At 32.5% G+C, this 23170-nt stretch overlaps 2 protein-coding genes across 2 annotated transcripts in view; one reads left to right on the top strand and one right to left on the bottom strand.

Moving 5' to 3' along the window:
* The window catches only part of LOC108917267, a 35932-nt gene that overhangs the window by 8473 nt on the left and 4289 nt on the right, over positions 1-23170 (bottom strand). Inside the window, exons 3-8 of the mRNA XM_018723773.1 lie at positions 12039-12170; positions 11629-11737; positions 11312-11511; positions 9956-10089; positions 9473-9757; positions 1545-1644 (exon numbers count right to left, since the gene is read on the bottom strand). Of these exons, the coding sequence (XP_018579289.1) occupies positions 1545-1644; positions 9473-9757; positions 9956-10089; positions 11312-11511; positions 11629-11737; positions 12039-12170 (960 nt within the window). The remainder of the gene's footprint in view (positions 1-1544; positions 1645-9472; positions 9758-9955; positions 10090-11311; positions 11512-11628; positions 11738-12038; positions 12171-23170) is intronic.
* LOC108917306 (odorant receptor Or2-like) lies at positions 16090-22425 on the top strand. The gene is made up of 6 exons (XM_023453974.1): positions 16090-16361; positions 20866-21055; positions 21109-21208; positions 21973-22077; positions 22132-22287; positions 22345-22425. Exons 1-6 carry the CDS (start codon positions 16277-16279, stop codon positions 22402-22404), a joined length of 696 nt encoding a protein of 231 aa, XP_023309742.1. The 5' UTR covers positions 16090-16276; the 3' UTR covers positions 22405-22425.

The following is a 23170-nucleotide window of genomic DNA, read 5'->3' as shown; positions in this document are numbered from 1 at the left end:
AATTCTGTCTTTACATTTATTTTAGCTTTCAGTTAATGTATACAGGGTGGTCCGAATTTTATGCAGGAAACTTCGAGGGTAGATAGATCTCTTTAAAGTAATATGTGTTTGCCTTATAAACATTGGTCTGGAACAGCCCCGTTTTATAGATACAAGGTGTTGAAGTTGTTAAAAAAAATTGATTTTTTGTTTATAGCTCCGGAATCTATTAACCGATCTCAATAAAATTTAGTACAGATAATCTATGATAGTAGACCTTTACATTCCCTAAAATATGAGCTTTAAAGGTACAACCAGTGGTGTACAACTGGGCAGGGGTCATCTCCTTTTTCACAAAAAAATGTTTACAAGTCATTGTAACGGATTTATATTCGAATGCACAAAATACGTAAAAAATGTAATTTGAATTTTTTCCCTAAGATTCGCCGTTTTCAAGTTATTCATACCAATACAATCCCCTTTTGCAGACACTTCTAACTATAATATTACAAGAATATTTATGTTTTTGCTTAAAAGTAAGTGGAATTTGTAAGCACATCAACAAAATTCATTACACTCGTTTCCACACCACCTGTGAGGTAGAGTTCCTTACGTGTTTTAGTTTCCCCTGGAAGCCTAACCCACAATCTTTACAAATAAGAACAACTTATATCAAAATAATAATAAATGTACATTTACCAAAGACGAGGGGTAGTGAACTTTCATAATCTGCATATTTGGTCACAAGAAAATCCTCATAAAATTCGGACAAGGTCTTTTCAACACGAATTTTCTGTGAAAGTGTGGCTCGGAATAATTCGCAATAAAGTTTGTGGATCTAAATTCCCAGTCATTTTTAAACTTTCTAGAAAACTATCTATTTGAAGTATTAGAGGATGTTGCATTAAATATATGACAAAATAGCTGGATACAATGGATGGTGCTCCTGCGCATTCTGGGAGAATACGGAGAGTAATATAAGAATGGCTAATGAAAATTATATGGGGCGATGGATAGGTAGAAGACCAAATGCCAATGTCAACCATAATGGTACAGAGGGTCCAGTGTCTTGGCCAGCCAGATTGCCATATCTAAACCGCCTGAAAAGTAAAGTTTATTCTACTCCAACAAATACACGACCACAACTAGTGCAACGAATAAAAGACGACATGATATTAGCTTCAATTAATTTCATTAATAGATGGACAACGGCGAATCTTAGGAAAACAATTCAAGTTAAGTTTTCACGTATTTTATGCATTAGAATATAAATCAGTTACAATAGCTTGTAAAAAATGCAGTGGCGTAGTCTGCTCACTGTAACATTTTTAAGAAAACGAAATCCAAACTAAAATAACTTTGTACAAAACATATGGATTTTCTCAAAACCATTTCGTTTAATAACACTATAAAATATCAGTTGTAAAGGTCGAAAGTTATATTTATAAAATGTCAGATACGGAACTTGAAATTTTCCTACTAAAATCGTTAAATGTACAAATCAACAAAGTTATTAAGCAAAATAACCTTTCGGACGTGAAAACAAACATTTTGCAGATACTTGCCTCCACAACATAGGAAGAGTAAAGCCAAAACTTGCACTACAACTAAGAAGCTTTTCGCAGCTTCCATTATTTGATTTCGAGAGATCACAAATGGACGATTCTAACCGCTAACAATGGACGAATGTACGTGGAGGCTCGACAAATAAGAAGAGCTTTATGTTAATTAGATAAGACGACAAGAAATGTAATAAATAATATGATTATTAGGCACGCAGGCGCATAAGTCCCAGTTTTACTTGAGGCGATTTTTGTCAATATGTAGAAAGATAAGTGATATAGTTATTAATAATTTGAAATTCCAATTTTTAATAAAGGTCAAATAACATTATTGATTAATTCGCATCGTTCTAAAAATTTTCTATAAATCCGATCAAATTTTCGATGTTTAAGTGTGCAAAAATAATAATAATATATTATTGTTGTTCTAATATCATCCTTGCCAAAAACTAACACGTAAAAAATTGTCACTGTCGAAAGATATTTCTACATTTTACTTAGGATTCATTTTTCAAGTAAGTATATTATTAACAAATATACCAAAAATTGGATGAAAATAAGACTATTTAGCCTAACTTACCTATATACAAAAGTACACGCCTACTGAGATATAGCCTTCTAAATATAGAATAGATATAACCTATTTTTTTCAAATAATTTGAAAACTATTTTTCTTAGAAACTTCAAATTTGGCACACTTATTTTTTAAATATAGAATTTGGAGAGAATACATATACAGGATGTTCTCTTTCTAGTGCCTGTGCGTGACTGGCTATCCCGTAACTTTTTTGTGTGTATGCCAATGACGACAGAATTTATATTTTTTAAAATAAGCACTATTTTAGAAGATTTTTTGCTCTTACAAAATTTCGATATCGTTTATGGATTTCGAGTAAAATTCGCATTTTTTTATACATTAAATATAGGCAAAAATTCCGATTTATAAAAAATAATTTATAACTGCAGCCTCAAAGCAGGGAATAATAATGAAAAAACGTCACATTAAAAAAATAACTACACATTTTTGGTAGTCAACATTAACATTTTAAATAAACTGATATTTGTAATCACATTAAAATAATATTACAGTAAATGCTCAAAGTTACTTCCTTGTTCTTAAACGCAAACATTAGTTCTTCGAAAATTATAAATTTTCCAATAATTATGCATTACCTCTCATAACATTAATTCCATGTTGTATTCTTTCCCATATTCGTTTTCTGTATTTACTGAAAAGTTATTTTAAACTGTGGTCCTCAACGCTCCCCAAATGAAATAATTACATGGGTTTAAGTCCGGGGATCGAGGTGGCCATTTTAAAGGGGCATTATTTCCTCTACCTATCCACCTGTTAGACCTTTAATAACCTGTAATACCTACATGTACCCTGTAATACCTGTAACCTGTAATAACTGGTCTTTTAATACTCTATTAAAGGAGCTTTTTGTAAGCCAACCTCTGCCGCTAAACGCCTTTTATTTACTTGAGGAATTTCTTCGACCCTCTCCCAAATTTGTTCCTCCAGCTGAGTAATTCCGGCATTATCCACGGTTTAATGTTACAGGTGAAAAACGTCCTGGTACCCAAAGGCGTTTCTCCGCATTAACAAATGTTTTGTGATTTGGAAATCTTTCAGCATATGTTTGCACAGTAGCACAACAATTTCCTTCACAATAACCCAAAACTACTAACATATCAGTTTGTTCAGCAAAAGTATAAATTGCAGTAAAAAACAAAGTAAGCTAAAATTAAATCACAGCTAGCTTGACACAGAACCTTTTAATTCTTGTTATGAATTTGTTTCTGTCTTATATGGCACCTCGTACTAAAGTGTTATATTTATCTTAAACTGATTTTATATTATTTAATGTGTAAAAATGCCAATTTTACTCGAAATCCATAAACGGTATCAAAATTTTGTATGAGGCAAAAAACTTCTAAAATAGTGCTTGTTTTTAAAAATATAAATTCTGTCGTCATTGGCGTACATACAAAAAAGTTACGGGATAGCCAGTGGCACACAGGCTCTAGAAAGAGAACACCCTGTATATGTATTCTCACCAAATTCTATATTTACATTGCCCTTATATAAAAAAATAAGTGTACCAAATTTGAAGTTTCTAAGAAAAACAGTTTTCTAATTATTTGCAAAAAACTAGGTTATCTGTTCGATATTTAGAAGGTTATATCTCAGTAGGCGTGCACTTTTGTATATAAAAAAATATAAAATAATAATAATCTTTATTTAAAAATAGGAAACATCCTAATATCCAAAAATTTTTGTTGTCAACAATTTTGACTCCATATAACTTTTTATAATGCAATATAAAATTAAACTAAATAAGCTACATTCCAGTCAAAAATTATACCGGAGAACAGGGTGAAAACAAACTTACATTACTAATAAATCGACTTAACATACTCTTAACATTTTCTTTTTAAATTCCCTCAATGACACAACATTCCTGACATCACTTGGCAATCTGTTGTACTGATCAAGATCTTTATATAACAACGTATTTCTGGTCTGACTTAAGGCATGCCTTGGTATATACAAATTATTATTAAATCGTGTATTAATACTGATGAACCTCATTCGCATAAACTATATACCTCTGAAGGTAACGAGGGACCAAGCCATTAATTATTTTAAAAGCATATATCATAGCCATAAACAGCAATCTATTCCTAACACAGATCCACTGCAAAGATGACAACATAATTCGTATAGAGGTATGTCTGTTACTTCTGATAATAATTCTCATTCCTCTGTTTTGTAATTTTTGTAGAGCTCCAATTTTATTGAGATCTAATGAATACAACAAACTAGCACAGTAATCAAAATGTGGCTGGATTTATTGTATGTTACACAGTTATTCTTGATGCCATAGAAAGATACTGGGATACCCTTGAGAAAAAGTGTAACTTCTTAATTATTTTCTTTTGAATATACGAAAAGTGTGCATTAAATTGTAGATTATTATCTATCATAAACATCAAGTATTTTATTTCAGTCACAATATTAATTATATTATCATCTATCTTTAAATGTATTGTCTTTATTAATATTTCTGTACATAAATGAAGTTGTAATAATCATTGCTTTAGTTTTATCGATATTCAATTTAAGTTTATTATGTTTTAAATATTTAGTAGTGTTAGTCAGTGCTAAATTCATCCTATTTATAGCTGTGTCCAAACAATTACTGGTAACTGACAGCAAGGTGTCGTCTGCAAACAAATTTAAGAAAACCTCATTCTGCAAATCCTGAATGTCATTAATATACATTAAAAACAATAACGGTCCCAAGACACTACCTTGGGGCACACCAAGCTATTAGTTTTTGCCGAGGACACTTTGTCCCTTATTTTAGTAACCCGACACCTGTCAGTCAGATAATCCCTGAACCACTCTAATACCTTTCCCTCTATTCCAAATTTGTTAAGTTTTAATAGTAACATTGATCTATCTATGGTCTAAAAAACTGCCATATCCAAATTCCTTTTCAATTCAGTGATCGTCAATTGTATTGCAGATTCACAGGAATGTTTAGCACGAAAACCCGATTGATTAGTAAAAAGTAAATTATTCTCATTTACACACCCATATAGTTGTTAATATACCACCATTTCCAAAAGTTTTTCGCAACTTGGCAAAGTATTAACAGGTCTAAATTCCCAGGACTTGATGGTGCCACTAACCTTTTCAATTGGAATAATTGTACTAGTTTTCAAATCACTTGGAAACTTGCCAGATTCAAGAGAGCAATTTATGAGATGCAGCCAGACATGCCACACTACTTCAAATGAAGATTTAATAACTCTACTGTTTAGTACGTCCATGGTAGAACCTTTACTGTTCAATTCTCCCACCAATTTACCCAATTCTCGAAAATTAAGCATTTTAAAATATAGGTAAGTTAGGCTAAATAGTTGTGTTGGTCGCAAAGACATATACTGCCGATACGATTGGAGAGCGCTCATTTCATTTTCTTCCATAATAGTAAAAAAAATTTGGTATTCCAGTTTCTGTATCGTTAATTTTCACTGCAACACCGATTCCTTTGTCATCTATATCATCTATAGAGAGCTTTTCCAACTCATCTCTTCTTAATCCTCCAAAAACACCCATTACTAGAATTTACAACAAAAACCTATTAAGTACGTGCAATAATATAGCCAATTATTTCCTATATTACCTTTTCCAAAAATATTGCCGGAATATTATCCATTCTGCCTTTTCAATATGTCTCCTCAGAATCAAACATCAAACCATCAATTATTAAATTTAAAATAAATATAAAATCAGATGTCAAAGTAAAAAATAAAACGTTATGTGCATCACGGGAGATATTAGAATGATTATGCCCTTAGACGACTTGCTTTCCTCGGGTCTAAACGGTCCTAGGAAGCAACCTGCCGCCTTGGTATATAAATAACTATTTTGGTGTAAAATAAGGTTTATTGTACCTTTGTAAGTTCCTCAGTATATGGTAAATATTAGAACCACGTGTTTATTATATTTAAAAATATGTACCTGTAAAGACGTCTGCTGCGAGTCCTAAGAGAACAATATCGCGATACCGATTGATATCATTTGGATCATAACATCTGTTCTTCTATCTGGGAAGGATAACAAAATTTCCGATCGCCAATTTCGATGCAATCAGGAATAGAAAGAAAGAAATCTTTGTTTGTGACTGTACTGTACATCAATCACAGAGACATATTCCGGTTTTCCTTAAATAAAACAAAGTTATTTCTACTAAGAGTTGTATTTCTATTAGTATTATCCATATAAATAAGTTTAGTTTATTTTAATAATTATTATTAGAATAATTATTTGGAACCTATCCATGATAACAAACAAACAGACAGATGTAATGATGTGATGTTATATAAAGTAAGGTACCTTTGCTAAAAGGTTTTTGAAATGCTTCTTTTATCCTGTATATTAAATTATTACTTTATAACGCTACAACTCTAGATCAGAGGTGTTGGTCAATTTATTTAAAAACATCTTCGGAAATACCAGTTGTGAAGATTAAGCACAATCTGTTCCCAGAATTTGACGAAGCATGTGCCTAAATATAAATATATGTAAGGTCATAATTATTATAAAATAATTTTTAGACATGGGGTTTGAAATTTATGTATATTTTCTTAGAACATCTAAAAAATACATACGTTATATAAAGTAGATAAAGATTGGTTATATTATGTCTATTTAAAAATATGAAGCAGAGATATTTTTCCGAAAACAGTTATCAGCAACAAGTTTTTACATTTATACATCTTAGAGACAAGCACAAATAAATACTTACCTCCATAACACATACTATATTGAACCAAAACTTGCATTACAATCAGTGAGCTTCCATCATTTGATTTATATGTAGATCACAAATGCTGTTTGGATTCTTTTTATCTTGGGACACAGGTTTTATCAGTTTGATCACTGCAATGGCGTACAATTATTTTTTTGTCCCAATCAACAGTGTAGTACATGTTACACGAGATTCAGATCTATCCCCAGCAACTTTAGAACCAAAAACAATAACCGAAGTGAATATAAGGGCGCGAATTCAGGAATCAGTAGGAATTATTATTAAAATTGCAAGAGGCTCTGAGGATCTGTATTCAAATTTTACTAAGATTTTTTGCTTTTGTAAATTTAATTTGAGACATTGCAATATTTCTTACGAAGAAGGATTTTTGGTATCTCTGTGCATTGAAATTGTAGCTTTGCCGGTAGTGACAGTATTTCTAGTGTTAGTTCTATCGATAACACATCTCCGCGGAAAAAAATTCATTGTGTTAAATACTAGACCACCATACCCATACATTTTTGGGGTCACTGAATCCGAGTGTTTTTATGGTAATACAATTTTTTAACTAGTCTACCACACCTTCAGTTTTTCCCCCATTAGTGGAGTCAAGATAGATTTTGACTTCGCGAAAATTACGTGAAGAGAGAACTTTTTATTATTCGCTTTGTAAAGTTGTCAGAAACAACATATAAAAAGTTACCAACTGTAGAGTGTACGCTAAATTATTTATTTAACAAATTAGTTGCAAAATTACAGTTTTTGCAAAATATATAAAAAATATATAATTAAAAAAAAATTAACTGCGCCATTCGAAAGAATAGGAAATTTTACATAAAAAATGTAAATAAAGTTTTTTTCTAAAATGCGAATTGAGGGCTGTAGATTTTTTTTTCTAACGTACGAAAAATGAAACGGACCCCAAGTATAGCTCCCGAAGTGCGCGCGGCCCCGAGCGCGCTACACTAAATTTGTTATAACTTTTGATCTAATTGATCAAATCGACCTCACAAAAATTTAAATGAAAGAAAAGTCATCCGGCTATCAAAATTTTATGTCTTTAAACTTGGGAAAAAAAATGTAGTACGTATACAAAGTTACGTCATTCTATAATTTTGTACAATAATAATAAAATAGCTGTCATTATTTTAATTTTTCAAATAAATATCTGTAACTTTCACAGATTACTCTTCAAATGACGATTGAAACAATGAGCGATATGGAAAAAATCTTAGAAATTTAATTTGAAAAATATTGATCCCAACATATTCAATAATTTTAAAAAATCACAAATTTGACTTTTTAAGCCAAATTTTATAGATCAAAAACTATAGTTGTAAATGTGATATTGAAACTTTTTAAAGCTTAAAATCTCTACTTTAAGATGGTGCATTTTATTTTTCTTAAAAAATTGAAATGATAGTTGAAAAAACGAAAAATAACAAAAAATTAAAATATTTCATGAAAAATCCATGTATTGTTAAATAAAGTTTAATTTTTTTTTTGTTTAATAAACCATCAACGAATTAAGTTAAGACCTTAAAGAAAGTAAATCCAGCGAAAAATATTTTTTTTATTTAATAGTAATAAGTGGAAAATTGTTATAACAGCAAAAAATTACGTTTTTTGATTAATTGATTTAATATTCATTTTTAAAACTTATATTCTGTATCTGAAATTGTGAATATAAATTGTCTTATTGCTGTAGACATAGATATGAGTCTAATATATATACAGGGTGATCCATTAACGGTATCGAGCGGTTGTATATAGAAAACTAGACGGGCTACGATTATGGGGTAAAAAATCTATCAACACATACGACCAAAAGAAATTGATTTAAAATATTTTCAAGTTTGTAACTTCACAGCTAGGGGGCGCAACTGCTATAGTGTTACAGAAAATTGTCGGTTTTTCGAAATTTCGCTTATATAACCTAAGTTGCAAGTACATTTTTTAGTCGGCCATATTGGATCAGCCATTTTGAATTTTCATTTTCCGACATCATATTCTTGTTTAGCGACCTCAAAAACCCCTATTTTACAAATATAAGCGAGTTTGATTTAAAATCGATAATTGTTAAATAAATTGTTTAAAATAGTCGGCCATATTGGATCAGCCATTTTGAATTTTCATTTTCCGACTTCATATTCTTGTTCAGCTACATCGAAAACCCGTATATTGTCAATTTGAAAGAATTCGATTTAAAATTCAGTGAATTATTTTAAATGTTCTTAAAAAAACTATTTATTATTGTTTAAACAATTAAGAAACCATAAGTTTATAACTTTTTTCTAATACTTATCTCCAAGTAATTTCAAAAGGTTTTAGGAAAATCCATGCTTCCCATAATTATTTCGAAATAATGCATAATTTTAAGCTATCTTATTAATCTTATCTAATTATATGAAATTTGACGGAATTTCAAAAGGTTAAAAAGAAGGGAAACAAGTCAAACACTTTATGAGATGAGTCTTGAAGCCACGAAAGACTTTTAATTTTCTTAATAAACTTATAAAAACATCTATGTCAATCAATATCACAACATTCGTTCTCCATAAGATTTACAACCCAAAAAATGGCATTCTAGTTTCGGTGGCGTTATGGCCTGAGCTTGCTGACTATCCACGGTACATAATTGGCTACTCTGGTGTAGACACCTGGCCATTCCTCCATACCACACGGCGATGGTCCGAACGATACAACCCCAACAGAGTACCAGCCGATGTCTCCAGTGGCACTTGGAGCGATTCTCATTAGAGGACCTCCGCTGTCTCCCCTACAGGAATCTTTCCCTTTTTCCCCACCGGCGCAGAGTTGGGCGCCGCTCAGGTTTACTCCAGCTCGCCTGTAAGTATTCACGCAGTCTGCATTGGGCTTGACAGGTACCTGGAAGAGAAATAAATATGTGCTATATTCGTACTCCAAAATTAGAGGTCAGTAAAGTCGTAAATAAGAAATTTTTGTGTGTTCTCTGCACAGAAATTGTAATGTGTTGTTCATTTCGCATAGTGTTCCGATATTGTGTACAAAGAGAGATGACTCCCACTTCCCATTTGGCCAGTCTCCTGTAAATACATTACTTACATCTAGTTTTAGCTTGACAGGACTTTCTGATCTGTTTTCCGTCTTTCCCCAACCAGCTACTATCATTTTTTTCCCCACCAAGTCTGGCGTCTGATCAAATTCTGTGGTCGGTAAGCATATAGGTGTGACAGATTCTGAAAACAAAAATTTATAATTATATAGTCATATATGGGTCAATTTTTGATGACTTGACGTTTTAGTACAGTCATTGAAGCTTTTCACCTCCGAATTCTTTGAAACTGAACCGATCGACTTGAACTTTGGCAGATAGTTAGAGAAAAGGTCAATGAATATCAGTGACATAGCGCCGATTGACATTTCCACCCTGTTGGGGTTTGACAACCCTTCTCGGGGGTGGACATTTTTTTTCAAAAATAACGCCGGAAACTATTTGAACAATTTCTTTCGAAAAATTAATAGCTTTTAGTTATTCGCGATTGAAAACTTGGAATTGTGAGTGAAAAAAAAAACACTTTTTCAAAGCATTTTTCGCGAATAACTCAAAAACTACGCATTTTATTAAAAAAAGTGTAATGAACAAAAATGTAACTTATAAATAAACAAAGAAAATCGTTTTTTAAAAAGTGTTGTACGTCCTATACAAAGCGAAACATGGTTAGTGGAAGGGGACTTATTTTGGGGGCAATACTCGAATCGATATCAAATAACGGAAAAATTATTAATTTTACGTGTAACGCTCCAGGAGTTTTTTATAGTACTCAAAAAGAGTCAATACAGGGGTAGTTTTTAGGGGTTGAAAGAGAAAAATTATTTTATTAGCTATGAGGTAACTTTTATTTTAAATAATTGCACGATTTAATAATTCCAAATCTTTAAAAAGTAATTTTTATCATTATTTTTTGCATAGGGGTAGTTTTAAGGGTTAAATAAAGGGTCGAAAAGAAGAAGAAAAAAAAATATCATAAAACATGTTCGAGAACATGGAACATTATTTAATATTTGTGCTTGAACAAGATTTGTATCGATAAAATGGTTAAAACTTAATTTTTTCAATTTTTTTCACTTAGGAGTAGTTTTTAACCCTAAAAAACAAAAAGCGTCAATCGACTTTTGAACTAGAGCCTAAGATGAGCCTTATTCTAAATTTTCATGCAAATCCATGCAGTTTAAAAGAATTCGGGAGGTTACAGCTGATTTTCATCTTCAATGACTGTAATATTTGATATTATTCAATCTCGGTCCATACAATTTTGCTGTTTATTAAATTTTGTTACATTTTACAAAAAAAGTTGTCAAGAAATTAAATTATCACAATTTAGATCCCCTTTTACTGGCAACATTTCGTTACATTAGAAACAATTTAAAATAGTAGTGATGCTTCTGAGCATTTAGTACCTGAAAATTTAACCTCTCTCGCTAGCCTCAAGAGACCCACGTCGTGGTACTGGTTGACGTCTTCCGGGACGTAACTCTCGTGAGCTATGCGTTCTTCTACAAGAACATTTATAGGAGGAGGGGCGCAAACCTTCTGACCATGCACCACTTCGCAATCAACATCGGTGTCAGTGTTATGCTCCCCAAGACGGACACTAACTCTAAATTGAAACAGAAATTACAATATTTTACAAAACCGTTCTGAATATCGCACATATATAAACAAAAAATACTAACAAACGTTTTAATAAGGGTCATTTCGCAGGAATTACACTTACAGTTTCCAAGACCTCGGTAAATCTTTCCCCTTGATACAATGGGCGGCGGTTAGTATGTACCTCTTGCTTATCAACACCCCTCCGCAGTAGAAGCCGCGCTTTCCGTTTTCTGAAAAGGTAAGGCAAAATTAAAAAAACTTTTCTACGTTGCTGAATACTCAATGCTCAAAGCACAATATTTTTGCATAAAGCTGTTGATATTTCAAAATATGCTACGTTAATTCCTTAAGAGGACGCAAAGTGAAAACAAGAATCTTTACCAGAGAACACACGTACAAGTTTTTAAATATTTTTTCCGATGAAACCTATTTTGATTTTACAGAAGTTGTTCGTATCACACTTATGATTTTATAGACGTTTCGGCATAAACTTCTCTTTTCTCAAAATCAACTTATGGAATTATTTCCTACCTCTTTCGTATTCCACCAACGCCATCCAGGGGTATTCGTTCAAGTCAGCTTCCTTTCCTCCGTAAATCCTCTCCTTGCTTTCAACTCCACAAATGTCAGTTGAAGGCAAAAGGTTGCTGGTTACTGGCCTCGCTGCAAAAGAAACAGTAAAAAATAATATTAGTTAGTTTGGAAAAAGTATGATATCAATGTTATATACAATGCAATGGAGTGATCTAAAAATTTAATATCACTTCTTGTGTATACATTTTAATAATAACGAGCGTTCAAATAAAAACGTGGTCGAAGTTGACTCTGACACATTGGACGTAGGGAGTAGCTTATAGCGACCAACTTAACCTCATTTCTCAAAGAACTGTATAGCAGCTGTCGGTTTCATTAACGTTAATGACTATATAACTTTATTTTAAAGAATAATCGTGATAACAATAACAAACAATTAAAGGAGCTGCAGAAAGTGTCCCCCTCCTTGTTATAACAATAAATTAAAGCAGCTGCTGAAAGTGTCCCCCTCCTTGTTCCAAGCACTTTTCACACCTGTTCCTCAAAGAATTAAAGACATTTTCTAAGATGCTCGGGGTATTGTTAATTTCACGAATCTTGTCTATAAGTCGAGCCTGCAGATGGTTTAAATCAGGAATAGGCAGTTCAAAAATAGTGTTTTTAAGGTAAGGCCACAAAAAGAAATCACACGGCGTAATATCACATGACCTCGGTGGAAATTCATGTTCAGCATTGAGACTTATTAGTCGATTTTGGAAAACTTCCCTCAACATATTCATCGTCTCGCCTGCCGTATGTGCCCTTGCGCCATCTTGTTGAAAGTAAAAGTTTGTAATTTCGTTTTCTTCCAGCTGGTTAACAAAAGGAGCGATAATTTCTTCTCTATACCTTTGCGCAGTAAGAGTACCATTAAAAAAAATAGGTCCATAAATCCTCCTTCGATTGAGAGCACACCAAACTCCAATTTTTTGAGCGTGTAGAGGGCCCTCGACAAAAAAGTTATCTGGTTTTTCAGAAGACCACATTCTCATATTCTGTGAGTTTACGTAACCACTTAAATGAAACCAGGCTTCATCAGAAAAAAAGGTGATATTATGAAGTTCACCGTAGTTGTTTAAAAACCATTCACAAAATACAGCCCGTCGCGGAAAATCAACTTCATGAAGTTCTTGCTGACAAGTTAAACGATAGGAGAACAAACGCAAATCTTTTTTTAACACTGTGTGGCAGGTACCGACTGATACTCCCACCATTTGTGATAAAACACGTACAGAAGTTGTTGGCGCATTTTCCATTATTTGTTAGACATTTTCTTTTAATTCTTCAGTCCGCTTTTTAGGTCGGCCGCTTCCTTCTTTTCTTGTTACACCATTTTAAACGCTTTTTAAAACCTAAATATTCAAATTGATAGCGGCGATATAGCGCTTTGACAGATGACGTTTAAGTTCATTTGCTATACGCTACGCCCTACGTCCAAATTTTCAGAACCAACTTGACCACGTTTTTATTTGAACGCTCGTTATAAAGGATGGCTATACAGGCTGTTACAAATTCGCTTCTCACTACAGGGATCTCAGAAACGGTAAGAGTTACGAAGTAGCTTAAATGGGGCAAAGTTGCGTAATCAGGGGACCAACAATATGCCTCTAAAAAATCAAAGCTAACATGATTAGTTTTCGAAATATTTGAAAAAAAAACCGAAATTTTGGAAATCCGTTTTTGTTCCATTTCAGCCTTGCTTGAGGTGATATTTGAAAAACGAAGAACACTTTCTCATGGCCACTTTTTGCCCTCTATCGAATGGCATAATCAATTTTTATATGTAATGTTTCGTCTCTCCAGGACCATCATCAACTTCATTTTTTTAAATACGACCCTGGAAATTTTATACCCCAAACTGTACGTTTGGGGTACTCAGACGTTTTGTCTCGAAAAATTCATCTTCAGTGTATTCGTTCCAAATTTATCTAAATTTCGTATTTAGATTTCTTTGTTTATTGAATTATCGTACACTGTAAGTGTCGTTAGACCCTGTGAAATCCATCAAGTTATTTAAACTATTACCACCACGCGCTACAATGGACATTTATTATTATTAACTATTACCATCACTTGGTCATACATAACTCAATAAGTTGTTGCGTCAAAATTAAAACATTGTTACAATTTTAATTTTATTATGACAAATGAATTCTTAAATTGTATATGAACAACCAAAACGCCAACTGAATATTATTCTTTAAAAAATTTCAGTAAATGTTCAAAACATGTTCGTTTTGGCAAAGGTCAAAAATGAAGATCAGCATAATATTATCGGAATTTATTATATCTGTAACTGCGACTGTGAAAGAGCATGTCAAATGTATTTGTATGAATATCCTGAAAAAAATAGATCGGAATTTGTTTGAATTTTGAGCACTCGAGAAGCCTAGAAATAACTATGGACACGGGAATAAAAGTTTAATCTTATGTTTTAATGCGTGGTGGTAATAGTCTGAATAACTAGAAGGATTTCACAGGGTTTAACGACACTTACTTATAGTGTACGATAATTCAATAAACAAAGAAATCTAAATAAAAAATTTAGATTTTGGAACGAATACACTGAAGATGAATTTTTCGAGACAAAACGTCTGAATCTGGTTAGGGCTGAGGCAGTACAGTATTGAGGGTCATGAAAGCTTGCAAAAAATGTAATGAAATATCCAGGGTCGTATTTAAAAAAAATGAAGTTGATGATGGTCCTGGAGAGACGAAACGTTACATATAAAAATTGATTATGCCATTCGATAGAGGGCAAAAAGTGGCCTTGAGAAAGTGTTCTTCGTTTTTCAATATCTCCTCAAACAAGGCTGAAAGTAAACAAAAACGTTTTTTTTTTAATATTTCAAAAACTAATAATGTTACCCTTAATTTTTTTAGAGGCATAATGTTGGTCCCCTGATTACGCAACTTTGCCCCCATTTAAGCTACTTCGTACCTCTTACCGTTTCCGAGATCCCTGTAGTGAGAAGCGAATTTGTAACAACCTGTATATTTACGAACTCGCTCGTATTCTAATTACAGACATTAATCATTAATTAGGCAAGTGGGTAACAGTCAAAATAGTAATTAGTATATAATTATTTCTTTGAAATGAGTGAATTATAAAAGAAAAGAAATAGGACTAATTGCGTTTTAGTATCCCAAACTATAATTATGGACATTTCCTCAGCAGTTATTAAATAATTGTTATAACTCATATTCTCTTTATTATCTAGTTCTAAAATTATTATGAAGTAAATACTATTCAGTCTTCAGCTAAAGACGTGTACTTGCGTGGAAGACATTTTATTGTGTAAAAATGTAAGAATATTATTCTCATCCATAGCGAAATTCTAGTGGAAGGTTTAGAGGAAATCTGAAATCTCTTAATCTCTCTTCAAACTTGGTACTAGCACTACCACAAGCAATCTACAGGTAAAATTTCAACTAAACCGTTGGAAAATTCAAGAAACAAAGCAGTTTTCATTGGAAATATGTAAAAAAATTCTCCAAATGTTTTTATAGTTCCTAACTATGACACCAATGGTCAGCTTTTGTTCAAGTTTTACATGTGGTGTACCAAGTGTACCAAGTTTGAAATCTAAATTTTATATATGGTTCTTGAATAACTGATCAAAAACCGAGTTTCACTTTCATCTTTGAAGCCTTGAGTCTAAACAGTTATTTTTATCCTTTTTTTCTTTATTTTGACAACAGTCAATCCAGAAAGATGTTGCTAACACTCTTCTTATTCTATCTGACTTCAGATGGTGCTCTACGAGATAGTCAACGCCATAGAAGTGCCCAAGAACATGCTCATCGTCAGCGGAGTCTGGCCCCACGACGGTCCAACCTTCTGGTACCGACTGCGCAAACTCATGAGCTACGGAGGGACTATGCTATTGTTAGCCCTAATGTTCCTGGAAGTGGTAGTTTCCATCTCGAATATCCTCAACTTGTCCTACGTAATCCCGCTCAGTTTCGAGTACTTCTCCTACGCGGTAAGACTGATGGTGTTCCGCTTGGAAAAGGTGAACGTGCGCAGACTTTCAGAGAGGTTGAAAGATCCCCTGTTGAATTCCTATGGAGAAGAGCACAACGAGTTTGTGAAGAGCGCCATCGCCAGAACTAACCGTATAGCAACTGTTTTCAAAGTGAACTGTTTACTAACCACATCGTTTTTGGCACTGACACCGTTCATTGCAGACGCTATGTTTCCCATACCGTTTTCCTTCTTTCAAGAGGGCTCCATGTGGTACGTCGTATATTTGGTACAGGTCAACGGTTTGGCGGTTGGTAAGTCGTGATAAAGCGAAGAACACACACTGTGGTTCTTAAAACTGGAGTAAAAATGTGTGAGCCGAAGTTTTGTCCTTGCATTTGTTGTAACCACGATCTCTTACCAAGTTAAAAGTTTTATGAGCGTTTGCAGTAGTATAGCGTTGAACTACATAATGTAAAAATGAAAAACAATTATGCAAAGTAATGCACGAAAAGGACAGCGGTTCTACTAAACAAAAGTTCTTGTGCAACTCTGTTTTTAAAAACAAACTTTCTCAGAACGCGGTCTTGAACCATTTGAACTTTGATAATTCACTAGTTTTCAAATCACGTGCTTATAGGCCAAGCATATAAAATTTTTATTCGAAAAAATTCCTATCCGCGAGATTATTATAAAATTGTCTAAAGGAACATAAAACAAGACATCTCTCATCTCGTGAGTCAAAAACTTTTCTGTTTAAACAAATAAGTGAGGAAAACAGTTTTTTCACTTTGCACGGAAAACCGTCAATTTTAGCGAAAAGTAACGCTCAGACAGCTTGTAGGGAGTAAAGTTATCTACAAAATGAGACTTGTTAAATTAAAATCGGTTAATAAACAAAAAAGTTATTGCAAAAAAACAAGAAAAGTGCCCTTTTTTTAATTTGTTTATAACTATCGCATTTATTGTTAAAATTTTATAAAATCTATGGCACGTTGAGAGTTTTGTCATACTTCAAAAGTGTGCCAAAAATGGGCGCTGTAGATGCAATAGAATAGCCCCGAACCCCAGAAAAAATGCATCTTTTATGCTTATTTTTTCTTAATTTACAAAAATGTCACAAACATTATTGTCCAACGAAATATTAATTAAAATTTCAATTTCGGAATTATTTTACTATTATTAAATAAATAAATGAAGCTATCGTTCATTTTAAAAGTTATTTTTTTACATATTAAGCCAAAGTAAACTTACTTTTACAATATTTAGTTATTTAATTACGATTTAAATGTAAAATTGAAGTAAAAATTCACAAATTATTTTCAAATTATTATTTATTGTTAAAAGATTTAAAAAAGAATAAAAAGCATTTGAATTTATTGCAAAATTAAAAAATATTAATAAAAATAATGCGGTCGATAAAATTACAATTTTAACTTCTTGAAATTTTAATATATAAAGTTTTTTTATTATATTTATTACTAACTTTATACAAATATATTTTTGCAACAAAGTTAATTACAAAAAAAATTAATTTTTTTTTTATTTTTATGAAAAATAACTTTAAATGAACGATAGCTTCATTTATTTATTTAATAATAGTAAAATAATTCCGAAATTGATATTTTAATTAATATTTCGTTTAACAATAATTTTTGTGACATTTTTGTAAATTAAAAAAAATTCAGTATAAAAGATGATTTTTTTCTGGGGATCAGGGCTATTCTACTAATTCGTGAATATGTTCATTGTTATTTTTTCGTGGAGCTACCCCAGTTAAAAAAAAGAAGTTTCTACGAAGAATAGAACCCGAGATATTGCAAAATTTTACAGCGCGCATCAATTTGAACTTTATTTTCCGTCTTAATGTTTATAAACAATTGCGCTACGATTAAAAAAAAATTATTATCTTGGCTCCTGTTGGTCGTAGAGGGTGCTTTTTAAAAAATTTGTATTTTTTTTGCCAGCTATCCATTGTATCTATTTTTGGTGAGGTAGCATAAATAGCAACAATTTTATTCAAATTGTTTATAATCGAAAAACGCACGTTTTATTAATGCACAATTTGAGAATGTTAATGTCAAAAAACGGTGATATCTTTTAATAGGTCGCTTAATTACGTCTTTAAGATTACAATGACCCTTGCAGAATCATGTTTGGTTGAAAATTAACGCCTGTACAGAGGCTTAAAGTTCATAGCTCCAAAAGCCTCCGTTATAAACAAATTGAATTGTGCGAAAACTATTGCACCAACAACGCCCACTTTTGGCACACTTTTAAAGTATTACAAAACCCTCAACTTGTCATGGGTTCTATAAAATTTTAACAATAAGTGCGATAGTTATAAACAAATTAAAAAATGGGCACTTTTCTGGTTTTTCTGCAATAACTTTTTTGTTTATTAACCGATTTTAATTTAACAAGTCTCATTTTGTAGATAATTTTATTCCCTACAAGCTGTCTGAGAGTCACTTTTCGCTAAAATTGATGGTTTTCCCTGCAAAGTGAAAAAACAGTTTTCCTCACATATTTGTTTAAATAGAAAAGTTAGCTAATAAAATTTTTTGACTCACGAGATGAAAGATGTTTTGTATTATGTTCCTTTAGACAATTTTACAATAATATCGCGGATAGGAATTTTTTCGAGTTTCTCTTTTTTTTTTCGCTAATATTCCTGGTCTATTAGTAAAGTCGAGCCAGTAAGTAAAAGCAACTTTGTTAGTTATTTTTTTTTATTGTGAAAACGTCGAATAATACAAAATTTTGGTTTATTATGCTAACGACCAAAAGATTTGTTAAATACTTAAAACAATAGTAAGGATACGATTGACCTACAAAATATTTCTTCCTTTCAGGATGCATCCAATATTTGAATAATGACATTTTGTTTCAATTATTTGAAATTTCCCACGCCCATTAATGATTTTAGTCGTTGCTTCATTGTCCATAGACACTGTTAAGCATTTTAATGCATTTCTCAATATTGTAGAGATGTTTTTATAAGTTTATTAGCGACGGCGACGTGGATATTATTAACCTTAACGATGGCCTTGAAAATGATTAAATATCTAGTCACTATTGAACCTAATAATTGTAAGTGTACACCTAGAGAGAATCTATACACAGGGTGGCCAAATGAAAACGAAACAGAGCCATTTTCAGGAACTGCGTAAAGATTGTAGAAAAACGCTCAGACCCGTCGATTTTAGATTAAAGGGGGTCATTCTTTGCTGGTATTTTTGACTCCGTCACTTTCACCCCCAAGCAAGGGTAAGCATCACCTCAAAACATTTAAATGGCATTGGGGGTTGCGTAATATTTCTTTTGAAAGCTCTTACAATTCTCTTTACATCAGATTTTAAATTTTATAATTCCGGCCAATACTTTGAAAAAAATTTACATTTTAAAATTTAAATTATGTTTAGTTGCTTACTTACTAATGTTCAAACTGATGAACGCCCGCTTCCATACAAGAATAAAGATTTTGTTCGAAACGTTCGCGCACATTCCGAAGCATTTCCGGAGTGATTCGACGACATTCGTCGACGATTCTTTGACGCAAATCTTCCAGCGATGCTGGCTGTGTTTTATAGATTTTACTTTTTAGGTATCCCCACAAAAAGAAATCAAGGGGCGATAAATCCGGTGATCGTGGAGGCCACTCAATGTTGCCTCTTCTCCCAATCCAATTCCATAGAAAACGTTGGTCCAAATACTGACGGACAATTAACGCATAATGCGAAGGAGCACCGTCCTGTTGAAAAATCAAATGATCTTCATCATATTCTGGAACATTTTCAATAATATCAGTCAAGGCAGGGTCAATAGCGTCTTCCAGTAATTGCAAATACATTTGGCCAGTCAAATTACCAGGTAGAAAAAAAGGACCCACCAGCCGGTCACCGAAAATTCCGGCCCATACATTTAATTTTTCCGGTTGCTATGTATGCACCTCGTGAAAAACTCTTGAGTTTGTATCGGACCAATAGCGGCAGTTGTGACGACTTACCGACCCGTTAAAAAAAACTGCATTAATCGGAAAAACAGATGTAAAAAAGGAACTGTGGATCGATCCCTGCTCGCTCACTCATTATTTCGCAAAATTGCAAACGGCGGTCATAATCATCCTCATGAAGTTCGTGGACTAAATGTATTTTGTATGGATGGAATTTATTCTTCTTCAAAATGGTTTGTATGCTAGTTCGATTGATCCCAGACACAGATGCCAGCTGCCTCGTACTTAATGTAGGATCAAGATGAACTTGTCTCAAAACTGCAACTTCACTAGCTTCATTAACTATAGGTTTTTTTTCAATTTCTCGTTTTTTATTGGCTACGTTCCCTGTCTCTTGAAATTTTTTTACTAACTAACATGTCGATCTTGATGTTGTTCATTAAATACCTGAGCTGTTCTATTCGCACATTTATTGTTCATAAAGTAAAGCGAAACGATATCTACCCTTTCCGCAATGGAATAAACCATAGTGTTTAATTTTCAAAAACACAATTAAATAAACTACCAACCAACGCTTCCAAATAGTACTAGAAAATAATTTGAAATCCACTAATTTTACGTTCATTGTGTGTGTATAGCATTTATCTCTGTTTTTTACAATTGTGTTTTTTTTACGCGTTTTTCTACAATCTTGACGCAGTACCTGAAAATGGCTCTGTTTCGTTTTCATTTGGCCACCCTGTATTATACTTCTGGAAACATATATCCATAGAAATTATTATACAGGGTATTGCAATGTTCCACCGATAAAATTCTACAGGTGATTCTTTGTCCAAAAATAAGAAAAGGTGTATATTTTTCAGGTATTTGGAATAATGCAGGGTTGGACACTTTGAACATAGGATATATGGGAGTAGCTTTGGCAGAACTTGACATCTTGATATATAACATCGAACATTCTGCAGAAGCTAGCGCTTCCGGCGTCACAAAGTCAAAGTCTGATGTTGACGAATATTTGTTTACCTGTTACAAACATCACAACAAAATAATGGAGTAAGATAGAGGAAAAACTAATAAAATTTGTATCGAAAACTGTTGTGTTTCAGGTTTATTAAGAATATCGAAGCTGTGTGCACAAAAAGCATCTTGGTTCACTACGTCAGTAGCATAGTAGTTATCTGCAACTCTGGATTCCATTTAATTATGGTATGTTGTCTGGATAAGTTGTGATAAATAACAACCATATGCTTGTTGACAACTATTTTTATGAAAAATTACCTAGAATTCGTCGAAATGAAACTAAGATCATCCTTATTCATAAGTCCAAGAAATACAAAATATATCAAAGCCAAACCATCATATAAATATTCCACATCCTCCCAGAGACTTATCACGCTTCACGCAATATTTACATAAACCGCGTCCACCTAGTGCGCGTAAGCCCAATATCTAGGTTAATAAAAGATATAACTTAATTTTTTTTTTCTACAGAGTTGCTTACTTCCCGAGCTGCACAAAATGAAAATATATTTGCAGTAGTAGTTTAGGTATAAAAAAGCACGCCTGTCCTAGAATTAGGTCAAGTGATTCAACTTACGCTGCTGCCAAGTTGTGAAAAAATTCCCCAATATTATGACATTTTAAAAAAGTTTATGTTTCGCCCTTATAATACCCAACTTTTTTGTTCATTTAAGCTTAATCTACCTTAAGCTGAAGTAATGGCTGTCGAACTACTAACACGGTGCATAAAATTCAATGTTAAAATGTAAATAGTGGCAAGAGAGATCAATAATAATTATTTTGTAAACAAATTATAGTAAATACAAACGTATTTCATAACACTGTATGTATTTAATTCAACAATAAGGTTATCCAAGCAATTAATATTGCTGATAGAACTGAAGTATAATAAATAAATACATCTTTCTACGAGGTTGTACACATTTTGTATATTCTAATCTTATTTGCAGACTCCATTGTTTTCTGGACAATTCATCATTCTAATCGTATTCTTTTCCGCTATTATGATAGAACTAGCAATGTACTGTTGGATTGGAAATGAGATTATTTTAAAGGTACTTTGTTATCAGATCATTTTAGAGGTGAACTAAGATTCGTTTTCTTTATAGAGCCTTCAGATTGGCGACGCCTGCTATATGTCGAAGTGGTACGAATTTAGCCCACGGACTAACAAAATTCTGTTTCTGATAATGGAACGTTCAAAGAGACCTCTCACAATCAGCGCATATAAATTTTCGGTGTTGTCTATGTCTGCGTACTTAAAAGTAAGTATTTCTAATAGATTTGGACGAAGAGAATTGTAGAATCTATTTATTTTTTAGATAATACAGTGCTCTTACTCGTACTTTACAGTATTGAGAAGGGTGTATATGAAAGACTAATCTTAAATGATACATTAGAAAAACTCATAAATCAACAGAGAATCACCACACTTAGAGTAAAATTAGATTTTCATGTTGCACGAAGCAAAATAAATGTTTGAATTGCTTATGTGTATTTACTGAGAAAAACTGATATACCAGATTGTCTTTTAGTAGTTTGGCGATTAATGTCAAGATCGTGGTGGCCTTGGTTTTGCTCTAATACCCAGGAATCAATTGTCTGAGCCAAAGTTTTGCTTAGTTCTTCGCTTAGAGTTAGAGTATTGGTTTTCGACCAATAACCATGGCTTTACATCATGGAATCAGTGGTTCCAAAAATGTTTTTTCGTATTATTGCGGTGTCAGTAGGTATTAAGATATAAACACTATATTGTATCCACTGTAGGAAACTGAAATATATTACAGCAGGAAGTGAGTGAATTGGTTTTTCTATAGCATACAGGACTATTAGTTATAATGTATTTAGAAATGAAACATATATGAAATGAATGACGTAAAAACGGAAATGAGAAATCGATATTTCCATCAATTAACGAGAATGGAATATAACGATAACGATTTAATCTAAATATGCTAATAATTAATTTAAATCAACATCCTAAAATTTAGATATTGTCCGGAATTATTCATTTGTGGCTTTTTTGTAACTTTTTTATTTATTTGAGAATCTCTGTCGCATTGCAATAGTTTTGTATATATATTCATAGGGTTAAAAATACCCAATAAAAACAAATTTTAAAATTAGTTATAATCAGTGGTTCAAAAA

This window comes from Anoplophora glabripennis, unplaced genomic scaffold (assembly GCF_000390285.2).
Source record: "Anoplophora glabripennis isolate ALB-LARVAE unplaced genomic scaffold, Agla_2.0 scaffold22, whole genome shotgun sequence".
In the NCBI taxonomy this organism is placed as follows: domain Eukaryota; kingdom Metazoa; phylum Arthropoda; class Insecta; order Coleoptera; family Cerambycidae; genus Anoplophora; species Anoplophora glabripennis.
This window is presented reverse-complemented; position numbering and strand designations above follow the sequence as displayed.

Excerpts from the sequence above, each read along its gene's own strand:
- LOC108917306 (XM_023453974.1), top strand. The coding sequence starts at position 16,277 with ATGTTTCCCATACCGTTTTCCTTCTTTCAAGAGGGCTCCATGTGGTAC. Across the intron at positions 16,362-20,865 it reads GGTCAACGGTTTGGCGGTTG|GTATTTGGAATAATGCAGGG; the intron begins GTAAGTCGTGAT and ends TATATTTTTCAG. Across the intron at positions 21,209-21,972 it reads CTGGATTCCATTTAATTATG|ACTCCATTGTTTTCTGGACA; the intron begins GTATGTTGTCTG and ends TCTTATTTGCAG.